The 19,044-nt window shown below is 37.0% G+C and overlaps 2 protein-coding genes across 5 annotated transcripts; one reads left to right on the forward strand and one right to left on the reverse strand.

The window, feature by feature from the left end:
* Nucleotides 1–1,725: 1,725 nt before the first annotated feature.
* On the reverse strand, nt 1,726–10,536 carry rnf8 (ring finger protein 8, E3 ubiquitin protein ligase). 3 transcript variants are annotated; one of them, XM_074615271.1, is made up of 10 exons: nt 10,440–10,530; nt 10,244–10,403; nt 9,856–9,984; nt 7,710–8,137; nt 7,385–7,592; nt 6,635–6,697; nt 6,374–6,463; nt 6,169–6,276; nt 5,285–5,489; nt 1,726–2,702 (listed from the first exon to the last, which is right to left on the reverse strand). In XM_074615271.1, exons 2-10 carry the CDS (start codon nt 10,364–10,366, stop codon nt 2,428–2,430), a joined length of 1,629 nt encoding a protein of 542 aa, XP_074471372.1. In that variant the 5' UTR covers nt 10,367–10,403; nt 10,440–10,530; the 3' UTR covers nt 1,726–2,427. The 3 variants fall into 3 exon arrangements, with proteins under 3 accessions (XP_074471372.1, XP_074471373.1, XP_074471371.1); XM_074615272.1 differs by having other exon boundaries at nt 5,278–5,489; nt 10,244–10,536; XM_074615270.1 differs by having other exon boundaries at nt 10,244–10,511.
* A 1,599-nt stretch (nt 10,537–12,135) lies between these two features.
* aida (axin interactor, dorsalization associated) lies at nt 12,136–18,906 on the forward strand. Of its 2 annotated transcripts, XM_074615289.1 has the most exons (11): nt 12,136–12,446; nt 13,080–13,146; nt 13,249–13,302; nt 13,702–13,756; nt 13,845–13,908; nt 14,009–14,112; nt 14,294–14,302; nt 14,531–14,653; nt 14,759–14,881; nt 16,242–16,359; nt 16,456–18,906. In XM_074615289.1, exons 1-11 carry the CDS (start codon nt 12,340–12,342, stop codon nt 16,553–16,555), a joined length of 924 nt encoding a protein of 307 aa, XP_074471390.1. In that variant the 5' UTR covers nt 12,136–12,339; the 3' UTR covers nt 16,556–18,906. The 2 variants fall into 2 exon arrangements, with proteins under 2 accessions (XP_074471390.1, XP_074471391.1); XM_074615290.1 differs by lacking the exon at nt 14,294–14,302.
* Nucleotides 18,907–19,044: the final 138 nt, after the last annotated feature.

Below are 19,044 nucleotides of genomic sequence, written 5' to 3' on the forward strand. Positions count from 1 at the left end.
ATGTCTGGCTAAAATGTGCCGTACAAAAGTAAAACAAAATTATTTCTATTCTATTATCTTATTCTACCGAAATGGCCTGTGTTGAACAAATATTATAGATATAAGTCCACATGGCGGCAGTAGCTGTTGTCAATAAAACACCAGAGTTTCGTCTCTTTACTTCTATACTCTACTTTGGAAACACAACTAACTAAACTCTCACTGTCTCAGAATTACATTCTTCTTCTAGGGCATTATTAGGAAAAGGTCACGTATGACACCAGGAACACAGAGCACTCCTTAATAGCTGTCAGTGCAGCAGGATATTGCCTCATACGTCTCAGCGAGTAGGTATTTCAACATGCACATCGGAGCATTGAATCCATGCAGTGATTATTTATGGCACAATTAAAGCTCTTCTAGTCCTCCGGTGCAGAAGCACGAGCAGAGACAACACTATCATCTGTCTGACTGAGTGCTTCCCCTCGCCCGCCGTCGAGGCCGGTGCCGTCACACTTCCATTTGCTTTCAGAGAGCCCAAGGAGATGTTGCATTAGTTGCTAGGCAACGCAGCATGTGGTGTAGTTACCAGAAGATGGAAAGATTTTTACAGAAATGAAGAGTTTCTTTCCGAGATGTAAATCTATTTTTAAATGGGACGCCCACTCCAGTAGTCACATGCAAGATCTTAATGTGTAAAATTGTTGGAAGTTATTGATGATATTATAACCTTTATTTTCCAAAAAGCAACCTTGCCAAGTAAGAGATAATGTACAGCGAGCTCATTCTAAGCTAACGAAAAACACGATTCTTAGTTTCAGGTGATTATACACTAATGAAAACATAGTTATGAATATCATATTCCATTTTTGCTAATTAACCCCTTGAAATGTTACACACTGGTCCTTTAAAGAAATAAAAGCTAAACAAGCCTACAACTCAGCCCTCGTTTCCTAGTGACCTTAAAGTGAACTTCTGGAACGTTTCTCTTCTGAGGTGAAAGTGTTCAGTTGTTGATGTGAGTCAGGAGGACCAGCGAGACGTGAGGTAAACTCTGGAGGGTTGCCAGTGGGAGTGATTAATGCTCAACCCAGGAGCCTTTCAGCGAAGTGCTGCAGCTTGTGTGCCAGGAGAGGCAACTCCCAGACGGGCATGTGGATGAACGGAAAGCAGGGCATCACTGAATGAAACATTAAATAACAATGTGATTGGTCATGTTTCTGGAATTACAGTACCGTCACATTACTGTTCATTTTTCTTACAGTTGGTCTAATCTAATGAGAAATTCTAACATGACACTTGGCAGGTTGTTCCTAGATTAAGAGATTAGGGGAGATCCACGTCTAGAACAACAGAAATAATGGATTAAAGGACCACACCAATATTTTTTTGCATATTTTAGATAGTTCATTTACTATAAATCATGTATACCTGATGTGGTAGTGCTAGTGGTAGTTAAAATAATTAAAATAAATAAAAAACAGAATACTGTAACATTTTTACTTATTTTTTTTTAAAATAAAAAGACAAACTGAAAAAGCAAAGTTGTTGACGTGTGACGAAGATATCAGTAGTTTGCAGATACTGTGATCATGTTGTTGTCAAAGCTACATTAGAGTTGCAAGTGAAGCTCCATTTCACGGTGCAGTGTGTAGGATTTGGCGGTTCTTTGTGGATAAAATGTCAGAAAAAATGTCTTCAAATTGTTTAGTTTTGTCCAAATGAGCAGTCCAAACTCCAAAGATATAAAATTTACAATTTAATACATCAGAAGAAAACAGCAAATCCTCACATTTAAAAGGTGCAGGGTGGTGTAGGATCTGGCGACATCTAGCGGTGAGGTTGCACATTGCAACCGAGACTTTGACCTTGCTGGTGGCGCTACACCAGAAGTCACCGGTTCGTCTGAGTGACATGAATGTTTCATACAAAATGTCACATTCATCTAATGCTTCTTGAGATGTTTCAGTCTGGACCAAAGTGGTGGACACAAACAGACATAACCATTCATAAAGTCACGCCCTGCTGTGATGCTTTCTCTCCCAGCAGAGGACTGTTGGCCGTCTGCCCTTCTCTGTCTCTCTGATAAAAGGTCACGCTTCACAACGTATGAAGTCAGGCATCATAAAAAGAGCACTTTTACTATTTGTAGTAGATGAGACTTGTGATTTCATCAGGTTTACTAGCTCCTTGGAACCATAAACACAATGAATCAATGCTTGGACCTGTGAAAATGCGTAGGAAGAAACTTTATTCCTTTTGTTGAAATTAAAGACACAACTGATTATTTTACAAAGAGATAAACATAAACCTTTAAAGCTGAATTAATGGACTCAAAATGAGACCGAACTTTGCAGCTTTATTCCGGGAACAATCCAGGTGAGAGAGAGAGATGCAAACATCAACACCAAAAAAAAGTCACATTTACAGCCCAGAGGAGGAAAAGGGCTAATCCTCAACCTCATTGGCACTTTCATCAGAGTAGCCGATGTAGAAGGGACTGGAGTCCAACTGGACGCTACTGTCTGTGTACACGGAGACCACGGAGCTCAGGCTACTGTCCACGGACAACATGCTGCCGTCACTGTCGGTGCCAAAGCCGCTCCCGGTCCCGCTGGTCCCGCTGCTCCGGCTGCTCCGGCTGCTCCGGCTGCTCCGGCTGCTCCTGCTGCTGCTGCTGCTGTCGTCATCGTGGATCACCATCACCTGAACGGAGTGAGCTGCTGGAAAACAACAGAGAAAGACACAACAGTGAGAGTTTCTCTTTGCAGACATCTTCCCTCTGAGTCACTCTCAAGTCCTTTACTTGACTTTAAAGAAACATTATTCTAGATTAGAAAGTAAAACCAACAAGGCTTCACTTCGTCTACCAATACTTTTACCCCGTCTGTGGCTCTCAGCCCAAAACCTGTTTGATCCCACTGAAGATGTAAATGTTTAAAATATGGCTGTCAAAGTTAACGCTAGAGTGAAGATACTGGTATCACATGAAACTAGAAAACATAAGGAATCCATTGGTACCAATCATGTCATACTAGCTTGTCGCGAAAGAGGTTAAATAACGCTCCAAACTCTAAATTATGGCGAGGAAAAACCTGTCATGGCCATTTTCAAAGTGGTCCCTTGACCTCTGACCTCAAGATATGTGAATGTAAATGGGTTCTATGGGTACCGACGAGTCTCCCCTTTACAGACATGCCCACTTTATGATGATCACATGCAGTTTGGGGCAAGTCATAGTCAAGTCAGCACACTGACACACTGACAGCTGTTGTTGCCTGTTGGGCTGCAGTTTGCCATGTTATGATTTGAGCATATTGTTTTATGCTAAATGCAGTACCTGTGAGGGTTTCTGGACAATATCTGTCATTGTTTTGTGTTGTTAATTGATTTCCAATAATAAATATATACATACATTTGCATAAAGCAGCAGATTTGTCCACTCCCATGCTGATAAGAGTATTAAATACTTGATAAATGGTGTATTTGTTGGGGACTATTTTCAGCTGAGGATGAATACACATTTCTGGTGAGTATTTACAGCAGCACTGTGTGTGTGGGATTTACTCAGAATAAACCAGGCTTTAGGCTACTCAGGCAATACTTGTTAGCAGAATCAATTCATGGTTGGTTTTGGTCTTTTTATGGGATTTGTTTGCTCTAAGAAAAATATAGAATATCACCTTTATCATGGACGTTTCTAATCTATAGGTGGAGAGACGCACCGATACCGAGATGTACCGATATCTAGAGATGTTCCGATATTTCTTTCTTTTCCGTTACCAAGTACCGATCCGAAACCAGCGTGATAAACAAAAAAAAGTAGATGTAATTGTTATTTAACAGCCGTTTACTACTGACCATGTATGGATGTGATACAGTATGATTACTATCTTTGTTGTATGACCTGGCTCAGGTTTTGAAAACATGAACAAACAGAGAATACAGAGAATGAATGTAATAGAACCTTTGGAACGATCCAATAGAAATAAAGTTTATTTACCGAATTACTTTCAATTTATCCGTTGTGTATCTGTCTTCTGATCAACAACCTTCTAAGTGCGGCGCATACTGTACATTATATTTTTCCACCTTAGTTTATCGGGAGAATGTACGCTCAGTTTCAGCACCATCGCTCATAATATACATAATGGCAGTATTTCAATGCTACATACTGCTTTTTTATGTTGAATTACATTTTATTTAGCCGTCATTTCACGTTTCTAAAATAATATTATACAAAAGAGAGTAAAGACATGAATCAGCCTCGTTGTGCTGCCACCTTGTGTTTGAAATGTTCACTGCGCTCCACACTCTTCCTTCCCTCACTCCACCAACGAGCTCATTTTAAGATCATCTATAAAGCCGAGACAGGCCGAGTGTAAATACTCTTTAAACACCTTGAAAAGCACATTTCCTTTAGAGCCGAGGAGCAGCTTCACCTTCAGCTGAGGGTCGAGGTCTTTGCTCAAGGACACCTCGGCGGTTACTGCCGAGGGCGCGAGGAACATTAGTCACTGAGCTCATCTACTCATGTCGAGGACAGCAGTCATTTGATCTGATGAATGTGGCACGGCACACACCGCTGCTGGTAAGTACAGTGTCAGCCGGTTATTAATGCTATACGGGTCATCCATGTGGCAACTTGTGCATGAGCCCTACATCACTGTCACATGACACATAGTTGGATGTGTGTTCTGTGACTGCAATATGAAGGAGATGACCATGACGTTCATCACAGTGGGAAAAAGAAATATAACATCCAGAGAACTGAATTTGAATTCTTGAGTTATGGCCAAAAACGTGTTTTGTGAGGTCACAGTGACCTTTCACCATCAAAATCTAATCAGTTCATCCTTGAGTCCAAGTGGACGTTTGTGCCAAATTTGAAGAAAAGTCGTTCAAGGCGTTCCTGAGATATCACGAGAACTGGATGGACGTGAGGTCACGGTGACGTCGACCTTTGACCTCCAAACTCCAATCAGTTTATCCTTGATTCCAAGTGGATGTTTGTGCCAAATTTGAATACATTTGCTCAAGACGTTTGTGACATATCGCGTTTACGAGAATGGACCTGACGGACTGACGGACAATCTGAAAACCCGCACCAGCGACAGCCGTGGCCCGGAGGCATAATAAGAAACCAATCAACGGCGAGGACAAACACGGATCGCCGTGGGAGATGCGGCTAGCTGACCTTCTGGTAGAAACCATAAACATGCATCAACAGCGTTTGTTTAAAGTTCTGCACTCCAGCTTTAACTGTCGTATACTGTCGTGACATTGCCGATAACGCACCTCTCACCTTTCCTCTCCGTGATGAGCGTCTGCCGCCTCAACTTCAGGTCCAGGCTCAAGTTGTCCACCATGCTGTCGATGCAGTTGTCCAGCGCCAGGCAGCGGGTCTGGGACTGGATGGCCCGTCGGCAGATCGGACACTCGTCTTTCTTTTTCCGCCACAGCTCGATGCAGTGCCTGCAGAAGCTGTGAGCGCAGTTCAGGATGACCGCCTGCAGACGACATCGATACAGATATTCAAAAAAGTTGATTTTATTGTAGAAGCGTTCATGTTTTTGTGTCTTATCTTCCAGGGTTATTATAGTACACTAAAACTAAAATGAAAATAATCAGTCAAAAATATTGTTAGTCAACTGAAACTAAATAAAAACAATATCCTTTAAGAAAAACTAAACTGAAACGATATTGCCTGGTTAAAAACTAATAAAAATCCAGGAGATGGCGCTATGCCGCAATTGCTTCTTTAAAGCAGCGTGAAGATTAAACATTAATTATTAAGGCCATTCCTACACCACTCTCCAACCATATTTTGTATCTATATGTAGCTACATACTTCTGAGACATTATAACAAAAACAAACTAAAACTAAATATAGAAAAACTAAACCTCTCTGAGAAACTGAAACTAAACTAAAACTAGCAAACACACTCTGAAAACTAACTGAAACTAAACTAAAACGAAATCGAAAAGTCAAAACTAAAATAAAATAAAAACTAATAGAAAACTCCTACAGCCTTGCTATCTTCTGAAACACCTCAAAAAGAAAGCACAAGTTGTAAATCACTAGATGTAGTGCATATAGTTTCATTGCTGTGCCATAATTGCTGTATTCAGTTTTTATACCTGTTCTACTCATTTTCAACGGCGTGTTTAGCTGACTCTTCATCCTACCTCAATGAAGAGCTCGGAGCAGATGATGCACTGAAGCTCGTTCTCCAAAACTTCAGTCACTTGTGTAACTACTTCCTCCTTTTGGGCCTTGGCCTTTTCTTTCTCCTCCTGCAAAAAAAATATAAATAATAAATGAATAAAGCTTTGCTGATGCCAAACAATACAAAAAAACGTAAAGCTTAAATGACTGTGAATGTCGTCGTACCTTTGTCACTTCTAGCTCTTTGTTTTTGGCCAAGAGAATCTCCTCAAAGCCTTCCCGAGAAAGGGCGAGTTCGTCTATTACTTTCTTTTGCTGAGGACGTTGAAAACAGTTTGACAAATAAACTACTTTAAAAATTGTTAGTCATTTGTATGCATGCAAGAGCACTGTAAAAGACTTTCACATCATACTGTACAATCTGTGTCTGGTTGCTTGTTTTTGTCGTGTAACAATAAATAAAAGTTCCAGTTTTATGCGACGTACCTCCTGCAAGGCTTCTTCCAACTGTTTTTTCAAAAGCTCCTCTTGTTGCTGTGTTTTCTGTGCCTAAACACATTTAGATTACACTTTCATTAGTTATTTGATCAGTTATTTATAAAAAAAAGAAAATTAAAAAAAAGAAAGTCGACAGTGCTACTGTTACTAGTGTTAGCTTTTTGGTGCCTTCAAATGAAACTCGTGAGCTCGTACACGGGAAGTCGTGTATACGATATGCTTAGCGTTCAAGTGGTTAAGTCGTGAGAACACCGCTGCTAAGCAACGGCAATGTTAACGTTACTGTCGGCGTCTAGAAGCCTCAGAGGCTAAGGCATAGTGTCAGAGGGAAAAGATGAGGTCGTTGGGAATATCAACATTTTCCTCAGACATATTATAAAATTACAAAGAAAAACAATATACGACTAAAATTACAATATGTTAACTTATTATGCACCGAAAAATTTACTTCCATGTCCTCCGCTATTTCTGACAACGTCAACAAACACGTCACAACTCGTGAACTCGGAGCTTTCAGAAACCTGACACAGAGGGTTCATATGGACTCTTCTAGTGAACAAGGTAAACACGACCCCATTTGAAGGCACCATATATCATCAAGTTTCATACCTAGTATACGTTTTAAAAGTAAACAACTATTGATTCAATTACAGAAATGTACTACTTTCAATACTGCACACAGAGTTGTTGGTGATGCATTATTCCATGAATGAAAGGAGTTAGAGAAGAACCTCTCACCTCTAGCTGCCTCTTAGTTTCACTGAAGGACTTCTCTAACGTCTCCATCCGGTGCATCTTGGCTCGGAGCGTCTCCAGCTGACCCTGCAGCTCCCTGACATGCTCCTCTCTGAGCGGGTCAGCCTGCTGGGGCTCCCCCCCCAGCGAGGCTACCTGCCTCTGGGTGTCGACTACCTGCTCCCTCAGCATCAGGATGTTCTGGCTGTACCTGCAAACAGAAATAATTGGAAAAAAAACATTCTAACAACCTTTTGGGTTATTTAAAAGATTGCGATGGATGCATCTTTCAGAAAAAACTGATGCAAATGGAAGGGCACAAATGTACATCTGTAAGTTGTCCAGATCACACGGAGCACAGGAGCCATCTGAGGGCCGGTCTACTTCCTGGACTTGTCTGCTGGGTCCAGTTTCTTCCGGCTGGGTGTGACTGAGCCTCTGCTGCCGTTTCACTGGCGACAGAGGGCAGGGCTTCGCAAAGGACTTGTCTGCAGAGGAGCAGCGGTAGAGTTTGTGCTTTGAGGTAGACGGCTCAACTTCCTCCGCGGTAAACTTCCTCTTGTTCTTCTTGGGAACGGGGGCCGCTTTAGCCAAGTGGAGTTTAATGTCTTTGAGGGGCCGCTGGACGAGGATGTAGTCAAACTCCACTTTTGTTCCAATCACAGGAACCCCAAGTTGTATGGAGTCTCCGAACCTCAGCTGATGGGCTTCTTCGGCGGGTATTCGGTTTCCATTCACCCACACGCCGTTGAGACTCTGAGGAAAAAAAACACAATGCTTTCTTTATCAGCTGCAGTTGAATATGATATTCATATACAAAGAATAACAAGAACATAATACCACTTTATTAGGTACACCTGTAAAATCTCTTTCAATTTGACTGTTATCAGGCCATTAAATAAACGTTATCGGTCCCTATAAGCACCACAGATGTCCCGGTCATTAGGGGCCTTAATAAATTGCACTGCAATTGCAAAAAATCTCTCAGGAATTATAGTTCAAGTGTAAACTTTTTAATGCAGCAACAAATTGGTCAGAACTTAAACAGGACTTCAAATTCCAGTATATAATGTATAAAGTATATAAATATAGAATTGAATTCGATGGATCGGCCCCATTGTCATCACTACCTGATCCAGCTATTTGAGTCAGTATCCGGTATCAGTGCACGCCTAAAAAACAGTTAGGTTTACGCAACAAAACTACAACTTCTTTAGGTTTAGGTAACAAAAACACTTAGTGAAGTTGCACTACTTGCACACTTTGCTATTGTATATAGTATGTTATTTTTTATTCTATGTTCATATTTTAAGTTAGTTGTAGTAGTCCAGTATATTCATAGTGTATTCTAATATATTCTTTGTATTGTGTTTACTATAGATATTATCTCTAGTGTTGATATGTATATTTACTGTTCCTGTACATTGCCTGGTTAACATGCTGCTATAACACAATTGTCCCAATTTGGGATCAATAAAGTACATCTATCTATCTATCTATCTATCTATCTATCTATCTATCTATCTATCTATCTATCCTCTCTGTAGGACAACATATTGAAACATGTAAGACAACATGCATAAAAGAAATGTGTTTTTTTGTGTATATTTCTTTTACTCATTTTGTAATTTGTTTATTAGATAATATTTAGATTTGTTTATATAACAAAATCAATCAAATAAGATAAGATAAGATATTCCTTTATTAGTCCCGCAGTGGGGAAATTTGCAGTGTACAGCAGCAAAGGGGATAGTGCAAAAAACAAAAAGCATCAGCTAACACAGTAAAAAAAAAAAAAAATAGTTAAATAAAGTGTAACAAAATATGAACCATTTAAATAGAAGGAAGTATAAAAAATAGGAGCAGTGTATACAGTATTTACAATAAACACACTATTAAAAAATTGCACAATTATATTGCACATTGAGAAAACATGGCCAGTGCTCCCTCAGATATCGTGGTGTACAAATATGGAACGCCAAAATAAACGTTATCAAGAGCTCTTTATCCTTAGAACATTTTAAAACGACATTATCATCACATTTAATTAATGATGTCTAATTATCTTTTGATATGTTTAGATAAATGTATTTTCTTCTGTACTGTTTTTTGTATGTATTTCATTGTTTGTATTGGATTGTTTTCCACTGTTTGGTTTTTCTGCACATTTTGTGTACTTTTTTGTTGTTGTTTAACTTTTGTTGTTTAACTTTTGTTGTATTTTTTAAATGATGTTAGTTTAGATCCTTATTCCTTTTTTGTTATTGTTTTGTTTTCTTTCTCCTGTTGTTGGGGGGTCATTTGTATAAACCTGTGGCTTCTTCACCTCTCCTGACACATTTCTTGTTTTTTTTAATTGACTGTGCAGTTGTATATATGTGCAAATAAATAAAATAAAATAAATAGAAAGAAATGAAAAGTATTGCACAATGTGAATTACAAACATAAACAAAGATAAGAAGGTCATATATTACCTTCTTGTCTGTCACTGTCCACTGTCCATCCTCCCTCTGTTTGAAGGTGCAGTGCAGTCTGGAGATCATCAGAGGACAGGTTGGAGACAGCAGCTGGTGGGTCACATCCAGACCTCGTCCGATGGTGATCTGAGAAGTCAAAAACAAACATGTACAAACAACAACAGACAGTTAGCCACCTAGCCTAGCTGCTGCAGCTGTTAGCTCATAAAAACATATAAAAACATGTAGATACACTACCATAACGACAAGCTAAAGAAACATAAGCATGAAGCATGAAGGAGGAATACATTCCATGTGACTAATGAGCACGTTTTAGTTTCTAATTTAAAGTTTTAACATGAAACAAAGTTAGCATTCGCATTAGCATTAGCATTAGCATTAGCACCTCTGTGTTGTGTGTGAGGCGGATCCAGTCGGAGTTTCTTTCCACTCTCATCAAACATGAAGCCTCAGAGTCTGGACTGTCGTCCTCCTCCGCAGCAGACGAGTCCGTCGTTACAGTCTCCATCTTATCTCATCCTGTCAGAGGTTAACACCTGGAACACCTGAAACAGCTGGAACACCTGAAACACCTGAAGCACCTGAAACACGAAGCTAACTGTTGTTGTTGTTCCATAGCTGGAGAGCTAGCTGACGGAGCTAACGGAGCTAACGTTCTACTACAGAGGGTCAAGAGGAGAGATGACAGGGCGAAAACCGGAAACGTTCGGTTTGTTTTCAAAATAAAGGCGTTAGATGAGTTTATTTAAAAAAAAAAATTGTTTTTATTATTTATTATTTATTTTATTATTATTATTTTATTATTTTTTATTATTTTGTATTTTTGTATTTTATTATTTTTTATTTATATTATTATTATACTATTTATTACTTAAAAAGAAAACCCTGCCTGATATTCAACGGTGAACACGTGAACTTGAGGCAACTTTTATTACACACAGCCAAATAATTTCAATGCGTCAGTTTCATTGACGCTTCCATGACTGCAAATAAATGTATTTACACTGACTTGAAGATGGATGGATGGATATTTATTACTTATTTTTATTTATTATTTATTTTAATTTTATTCTTTTTTATTCTTTTATTTTTTAATTTTTTAATTTTATTATTATTTTTAATTTTTAATTTTATTATTTTCTATTTTTTTTATAATTTATTATTTTTTTATTTTATTACTTTTTATTTATTTTAATTTCAATTTTTTATTTTATTTTATTTTATTATTTTGCATTTATTTTTATCTTATTATTATTTTTATTTTATTATTTATTATTATTATTATTATTTTTATTATTTTATTCTGTTTTATTTATTTTAATTTAATTTTTTTTAATTTTATTATATTTTTAATTTTTATTATTTTATTATACATTTTAATTTTCTTTTTATTTTATTCTTTTTTATTTACTTTTTTTTTATTATTTTCTATTTATTTTAATTTTATTATTTTTTATTTATTTTAATTTTATTATTTATCATTTTTTAATTTAATTATTTTTTAAATTTTTAATTTTTTTATTATTTATTATTTTTTAATTTTTAATTTTATTATTATTTTTTATTTGTATTTTTTTCTAATATTTTTAATATTATTATTTATTTTATTTTATTTGTATTTTTTTTGTGTTTTGCAAGTTTCAATTGTTAAGTCTCAAACCTGCAAACTAGCACCTCTCATCTCCAGGCATGTTGCAATCTTTCCTTAAGTTTTATAGTTTGAACTGAAACATTCACTTAGTGGCTTGGTGACTGTATTTTAATTTTTTTAATTTTTTTATTAGAAACTGCGTTAATTCCAAAGAAAGAACCACACGGACCTGGGGGAAAGTGCTTGGTTGAAATTACTTTTTCCTCGTTAAGTTATGACTTTATTCTTGTAATATTACTACTTTTTTTCTTGTAAATTCTGACTTCATTCTCCTAATATCACAACTTTTTTCTCGTAATATTACAACTTTTTTTCTCGTAAAGTTATGACTTTATTCTCGTAATATTACAACTTTTTTTCTCGTAAAGTTATGAATTTATTCTTGTAATATTACGACTTTTTTCTCGTAAAGTTATGACTTAATTCTCGTAATATCACAATTTTTTTTTTTCAAAGTTGCCCTAACACTCCCTCATATAAACTAGCTAATTTACTCGATAATGAAAAAAATAGTGACTGCACCTTTAAATTAAATGCCCATTTTTTTTCCTGCAGCACCAGGCATCCCGTTACCGCCCACTCGGGCGACCCCTAGATCCTAAAACAAGCTCACCCCAGAGCTCCGGGGGCGGGACATCCGGTCTGCTGCGGATGTGATATTAGGGTGAGCAGACAGAAAGGGCTTGGTCGGTCTAACTGTGTGTAACTGTGCAGCTCCGGACCAGCAGATCAACCGGGCGGACTCTGCTGCTGCTTCTGCCCCGCTAGAGGAGCCTCATCCCCGGCTATGCTGCCCTGAGAGCCCCGCCGGTCTCCACCCAACACCCAACATGTCAGATGTCAACAAGACTATTCAGAAATGGCACAACAGCTTTAAGAAAGCCACAGACTTTGACTCGTGGGGACAATTAGTGGAGGCTGTAGATGAGTACCACATGTAAGTTGCATGCAACATGTGCATCCTGCCTCTCACACAGCTGGTTTATTCTCATATTAATGTGCAGCATGTTTGCAGACAAGAGGATGCTTCAGTAGAAGTTGCATCCTAATGTGAGCTGTCAGTCAGCTGTCTCCTCTCAGCAGTAAACAAACCCAACCCATCCTCATCCATGACGTGATGTGGCAGTGGTTGCAGCAGCAGCAGAGCTTGTGTTGGTGGTTGCATCTCCACATTCATTCAGCACTTTTATTTCATAAAGACAGTCATGGAAAGGAAAAAAATGCATGTTTGATTATGTGTCATGCAGTTGCAGAAATGAGGCCAATATTCCCTCCAGAGTGTTGAGAAATAGTGAGCCACACCCTCTCATTGTTATGGAGGGTTTTCATCTGTTTACTGAGGACTGTCTGCTGCTTTCACTCAATATATATAGTCTTTATATGTTTTTAAACATCTGTCATCTGCTTTGTCTTTAATGTTTTATCTGAAATTACACTAATAATATAATATTTAGATGCTGATTTTTTTGTTTTTCACCAGAAGGGGGTGCAAATATGCATGATTTTTATATATATATGCACAAGTTTTGCTGCAAAGCATGAACTCATCTTCTGTGTTGTTTTTTTTTAGTTTGGCGAGACAACTGCAGAAAGAAGTCCAGTCAACAAATTCAACAGACTTCACAGAGGAGCAGAAGGTAATCATTACACATCTCTCTGTAACCTCTGGACAGGAGGGTGAGCTATTCTGCATAAATTAACAAGTGTGTTTATTTCTTTTTTTTATTTTTGTTTTTTAGAAAACTATAGGAAAGATTGCAACATGCCTGGAGATGAGAGGGGCCAGTTTGCAGGTTTGTGTCTTTTCTTTTTTTCCAACACTGTTTTTATTGTGCTTTTAACAATTGAAACTTGCAAAACACAAAAGTAATAATAAAATAAAATAAATAATATAAAAAATAAAATAAAATAAATAATAAATAATAAATAATAAAATAAAAAATAATAATTCTGGTTAAGAAAAAATATTTCCCTTTTATTTTTTATTGTAATTAATATTAATATTTCTGAAAAAAACGGACACATTTAAAACATAAAAAGTCCAAAAAACATCAGAATCAGCCTTAAAAAAGACTAGACTGTAGAACATATACTCCTCTTCAGGTCATTAAAGCCAAAAATCAAAGCAAAAGCTTATAAATGAACTTTTCTAAAGATGTCGAGTATTAACTGTGTCTGCTCTTCTTCTGCAGTGCACTCAGTCAAAGGAGGATTTCAAGTTAGAAGAGCTGAAGCGACTGGAAACCAGTAAGTGTGTCGACTGGGAGTTAAAGTTTCTACTTGTTAATCCTTCTGTCTTGAATGGATATTCTGATCTTCCTCCTTCTGTCAACAGTTATTCAAAATATTCAGACCTACAACAAAGAGTTTCCCTTTGACGTGCAGCCAGTGCCCTTAAGGTAAACATCCATCACTAAACATCTCATTGAGTTTGTATTTTACAGAATATCCTGATGTGATTAAACCTGCTGTCCCTCACTCTCTCTCTCTCTCTCTCAGGAAAATCCTGGCTCCAGGTGAAGAGGAGAACTTGGAGCTGGAGGAAGAGGAGGATGCTGCAGCAGGAGCCGGTTCTACGGAGGCGTTCCCCCCGCGAGCCCCCGGTATCGTACACCCGTCTTTATATTAACAAAACACTCTCCGCTGTTTGAGTCGTTGTGTCCTGTTGGTCACGTTGTCCTGTTTTCTGAGGGCTGTTTGACTTGTGTGTGTCTTTTTTGTTTCTTTCTGTCGGTGCTGTGCATGGCTTCATCGCTCATTCCCTCCCGCCTGCTTCATTTGAAGCTTCGCAAGGTAACGGCTTCTATCGACCGACATCTGGATCTGTCCTCTGCTGCATGACAGACGTGTTTTTATCTGTGATAATAGACATGGCTTGTTGCTGAACTGACAAAAGTGTGAATAAAGAAGAGTTAATTTTAGAAACTGATGGTTCTTTTAGATTCTAATCTTTGGTCTTTGGTCATGTCACCACCACCTATTATGGCAATTGTTAATGTCTGTAACCTTTGTCCTCTACAGGTACCTTGTTGCCACGGTTACCCTCAGAGCCTGGGATGACACTACTTACACTAAAGATTGAGAAAATTGGGTTGAAGGATGCGGGGCAGTGCATCGATCCGTATATGACCATCAGTGTCAAAGGTTCGTAGTGAAGTCCCATCACCTTGAAGTCTTGAAAAATCGGGAGTATAAAATGTCCGTTCTGTTAAAAACCCGAGAGCACGTTCTGCGTTTCTCTGCATGCAGATGTGAACGGCGTCGATGTGAACCCGGTGCAGGACACACCGGTGGCCTCCAGGAAAGAAGACACCTACATTCACTTCAGCGTGGACGTGGAGATCCAGAGACATGTGGAGAAATTACCTAAAGGTAAAACCTTAAAAAATCACATACTATAAATATTACTAACTTCACAAAATTCCTTAAACACATTAAAGGATGGTTCTGGCTATATTCCACAGTTTATTTTTGATAGCCAACAAATCCAATGCTGCTGTAAATACTGAAGGAACTCAATGCAGGGTTATCATCGTAAACTAAAACTGAAACTAAAACGCAAAATAAGCAGTGAAAAATATTGTCGTAAACTAAAATGAAACAAAAACAATATCGTCTAAGAAAAATGAAACTGAAATGATATCGCCTGGTTAACAAAACAAATTAAAATAAAGTTTTAGTTTTTTAGCTTCAATATATCATTACTGGAAAAAAAAAAGAGACAGCATGAATTTTCTTGTGACATTGAACCACAGAAATTTGACTTGATTCCAGGAGATGGTACTATGTCACAATTGCTTCACAGTTAATCTCTACTGTTTTTCACATGCAGTCTAGTTTTGTATAAGTAAATAACAAGAACATTTATATAAATATTTTAGTCGATCAAATGCCATTTAACCAAGCTATTCAGCTCAGGTCGAATGTTAACCAACTGCTACTCAAGTTGATTCCCAAATCAAAAGATTTAAACATTATGGCCATTCCTACACAGTTCTCCAACCAGGTATTTTTTATTTATACAGTATGTAGCTTCAAACTTCTGAGACATTATAGCTGGCTCTAACAAAAACAAACAAAATTTACTGTAAAACTAAATATACAAAAAGTGAAAACTAACTAAAACTAGCAAACACACTCTGAAAACTAACTAAACTAAAAATAACTAAACTAAACTAACTAACTAAAACTAACCCCCCAAATGTATGTTAATCCACATCTGAAAATGGTGCCTAATAAATACACTATTTACTCTTGTTTATATAACGTTGGCTAAAAAGTACAATCAATGCCCAGAAGATTTAGGAAATCACTACTTAGAATAATAAAATAAATTATATGTGTCTTTTTTTTGCAAGACAAGGCAGGGCAGTATTGAGAGATGAACTAACACATTTTTAGTTTTGGTCTGTTGAAAGTTAAGAAAAATGAAAAATATAGAATAAGGCCAGTCTCATCCTTTAATGTCATCGAGATGTAGACGTGCTAGTGTGCAGAAAGATTAGAGGTAATTATTTCTAGGGCTGTCCTCGACCAAAGAAATTGTTAGTCGACTAACACTTGTACAAAAAATAGCATAAAAAACGACTAATGACTAAAGAAATCTTAGTCAACTATAAGACCAAGACAAGCGATCAGTTGACTAATTGACTAAGAGGAGGCAGCCCCTAATTATTTATTATGTTAACCCTCCTATTCATTTAGCTAAACCCGCTATATATTCTTCTTCCAGGAGCAGCTATCTTCTTTGAATTCAAGCACTACAAACCTAAGAAGAGGTTTACCAGCACTAAATGTTTCGCCTTCATGGAAATGGACGAGATCAAACCGGGCCCCATCGTCATCGAACTGTGAGTCAACGGACGTTTACATGATTTTTAAAGGGATTCTCCTTCTTTGTGTCTCTAAACGTGAAGCATTATAAACTGTTATCTCTTTAATTTCAGGTACAAGAAGCCCACGGACTTCAAGCGGAAGAAACTGCAGCTTCTAACAAAGAAACAACTCTATCTGCATCTTCATCAGACGTTACTCAAGGACAGCTAAGTCTCAGCCCTGAACTTTAAAACCGCCTCTTTTTTAATCTCTCTCTTTTAACATCCACATCCTGAAACATGTGGTGCTCCACCTCAACACATCCAGCAATACCAGACCAGGGTTGTAGTCTTTTTTTTTTTCTCCACGGGTTTATGAAGAAAGTAAAGGGAGTTAAACATTAGTCACATCGGCTCAGACTTCTTTGATTTTGTTGTCAAGCAGGAAACCCTTCTCCAAAAACTCAAGTTTTTTTGACTAGTTGTAGATACGAGACTTTCATATAATGTTAAAACCGCCTCCTCTCCAGTCTTCCTTCTTAACTCACTGATTTTGAGACAACGTGAGTTATTTCAGGTGCTTAATTTGAGTCACTGTTTTACGTTTGTGTTGTTGGAGTTTTGGACTCACAAGCTAAACATTAAAAGCAGCTTTAGTTGCCAAACTGTGAGGACGTGTTGGTGAAGTCATGGCAGAGTTTGTAAAGCCACTAATGAATAACACACATCACTGTTTAACTCCATCAGGCCACCGAAAAGCTCAGAAATTCTGTCCAGAATGGTTTGTGTGGGCCATAATTATAGACTTTTATGGTGTTTAATTATCAATTAAATAGATGAATTAAAGAAAAAAAATATTACAAGCAGGGTTAATTCAATTTGCATCTAGAGCTGCAACGATTAATTGATTAATTGCCAACTATTTTGATAATCTATTTAATTTAAAAATAATTTCTTTCCTCCTCTTGGACAGTAAACTGAATATCTTTAGACATTTGAGGACGTCATTTTGGGCTTTGGGAAACACTGATCAAAATTGTTTTCTATTTTATAGACCGAACAACTAATAAATAAAGATAAATAATGGACAGATTAATCGACAATGAAAATAATCATTAGTTGCAGCCCTAATTTGCATTATAAAAATGGAGGTAAAAATATAAAAAAATGATTAAATCCCCAAATTAATAATTCAGCTTTATTTTTTATTGCTGAAATAATTATTGAATTGTGAAATTGGATAAAAAAAATAAACTTAAAAAAGGTTATTCAACTTTATTAATCCATTTACTAATATGTCTACCGATCAATAAGCGCTTTAACATTTACAGTTTCCATTTTGTGCTTTTTTTTTTTAATATTAATTGACCTTTCACATAATACATATATATATAGTCATTTATTGTTAATATAAAAATATTGATTAGTGCAGCTTTAATTTAAAGCAGCAGGCTCTCTGATTGGCCGGCCGTTATGTGTCCAATTAGAGCTCTTGCTGCTGTTCTGTTCTGTGGGTTGGATGTCTTTCAACTACCTTTAAAATGAATGAGTAGTCTTTACATTAAAGCGATCATAAAATGGAAACTGTAAATGTATCATAATAATAATATTAAACACTAAAAAAGTCAAAAATTGTCCTGGTGGCACACCCTATAATGATTTGTTGTTTAGTAACACAGTATTGAATTCAGTGGTGGCGTTTCTAATGTTAAATGGTGCAATTACAGGTTAAATATACAGTTAGTGTCAATCTATGATGCACTGAAACACTCTGACCATGTTGAGAGTATTTAAAAGTTGTGTTGACTTTGTCCGAATATTTCACAAGTATGATTTCTATACTCCAGAATCAATGATTACGACTCCGTAGCAATTAAATGTTCCCTTATTAATTATGTCAGTCGCCACATTTCAGTTCAGTGTTCAGGCTTCAGTATGTTATGTTGGATTTAGTTTTACAGTTTTGTAAGTGCATAAGGAGTTAAGTGGATGCAGCATAGTTTGCATGATTTTGTATTCAGTGTGAACATCTGGTCCAGATGTTTCACCAGTTGTTTTTCTAAACAAGCAAGAGATGCAGTGTTTGGGTTTATCACCTGCCAGGAAGTGTTTCTTTTCTAAATCTAGTGTTACGTTGCAGATCAGATGTGTTATGTAAACAGTTATATTTGACCTATGTCTGGAGGATGCGTCTTTATCGGCAGACACAGTTGTGCCCTCGGACTGACTTTTATTTTGAAATTTCACCGTTATAATGGGCTTTTTTTTTTTCTTTTTTAAATAAAGTTGCATGTTTTTTTGTTTCCATTCTGACTTTGCGGATGTTCGTCTTCACTAAAACATCTATATGGTAATGTGTTTGATTTTTAGATTTTATTTTTGTAACATCACACTATTCAGGACTGTAAATTAACTGTAAGATGCACTAACTGATGAATATACAGTAACTGTGTGTGTGTGTGAGAAGCGCTACGATGTGGTAGGACGGAGACCTGTGGAGTGTTTTAGTTTTGTTGACAGACCTGAGGGGGAAGTGTATCGAACATTTACAATGCTTTTCATTTCTAATAAACTACAAATGAAGCAGCTTGGTGGCTAATTTCATCAGTGAACGTGTGATTTTATGCAAATATTAAGCACCTGAATGTTATTAACATATTATGTTGCTCTAATAAAAGGTGTTATTAAGAACATGTTTATGAAGACAAATATAAAAAATAC

The sequence above is a fragment of the Sebastes fasciatus genome, chromosome 18 (assembly GCF_043250625.1).
Source record: "Sebastes fasciatus isolate fSebFas1 chromosome 18, fSebFas1.pri, whole genome shotgun sequence".
NCBI classification, from domain to species: domain Eukaryota; kingdom Metazoa; phylum Chordata; class Actinopteri; order Perciformes; family Sebastidae; genus Sebastes; species Sebastes fasciatus.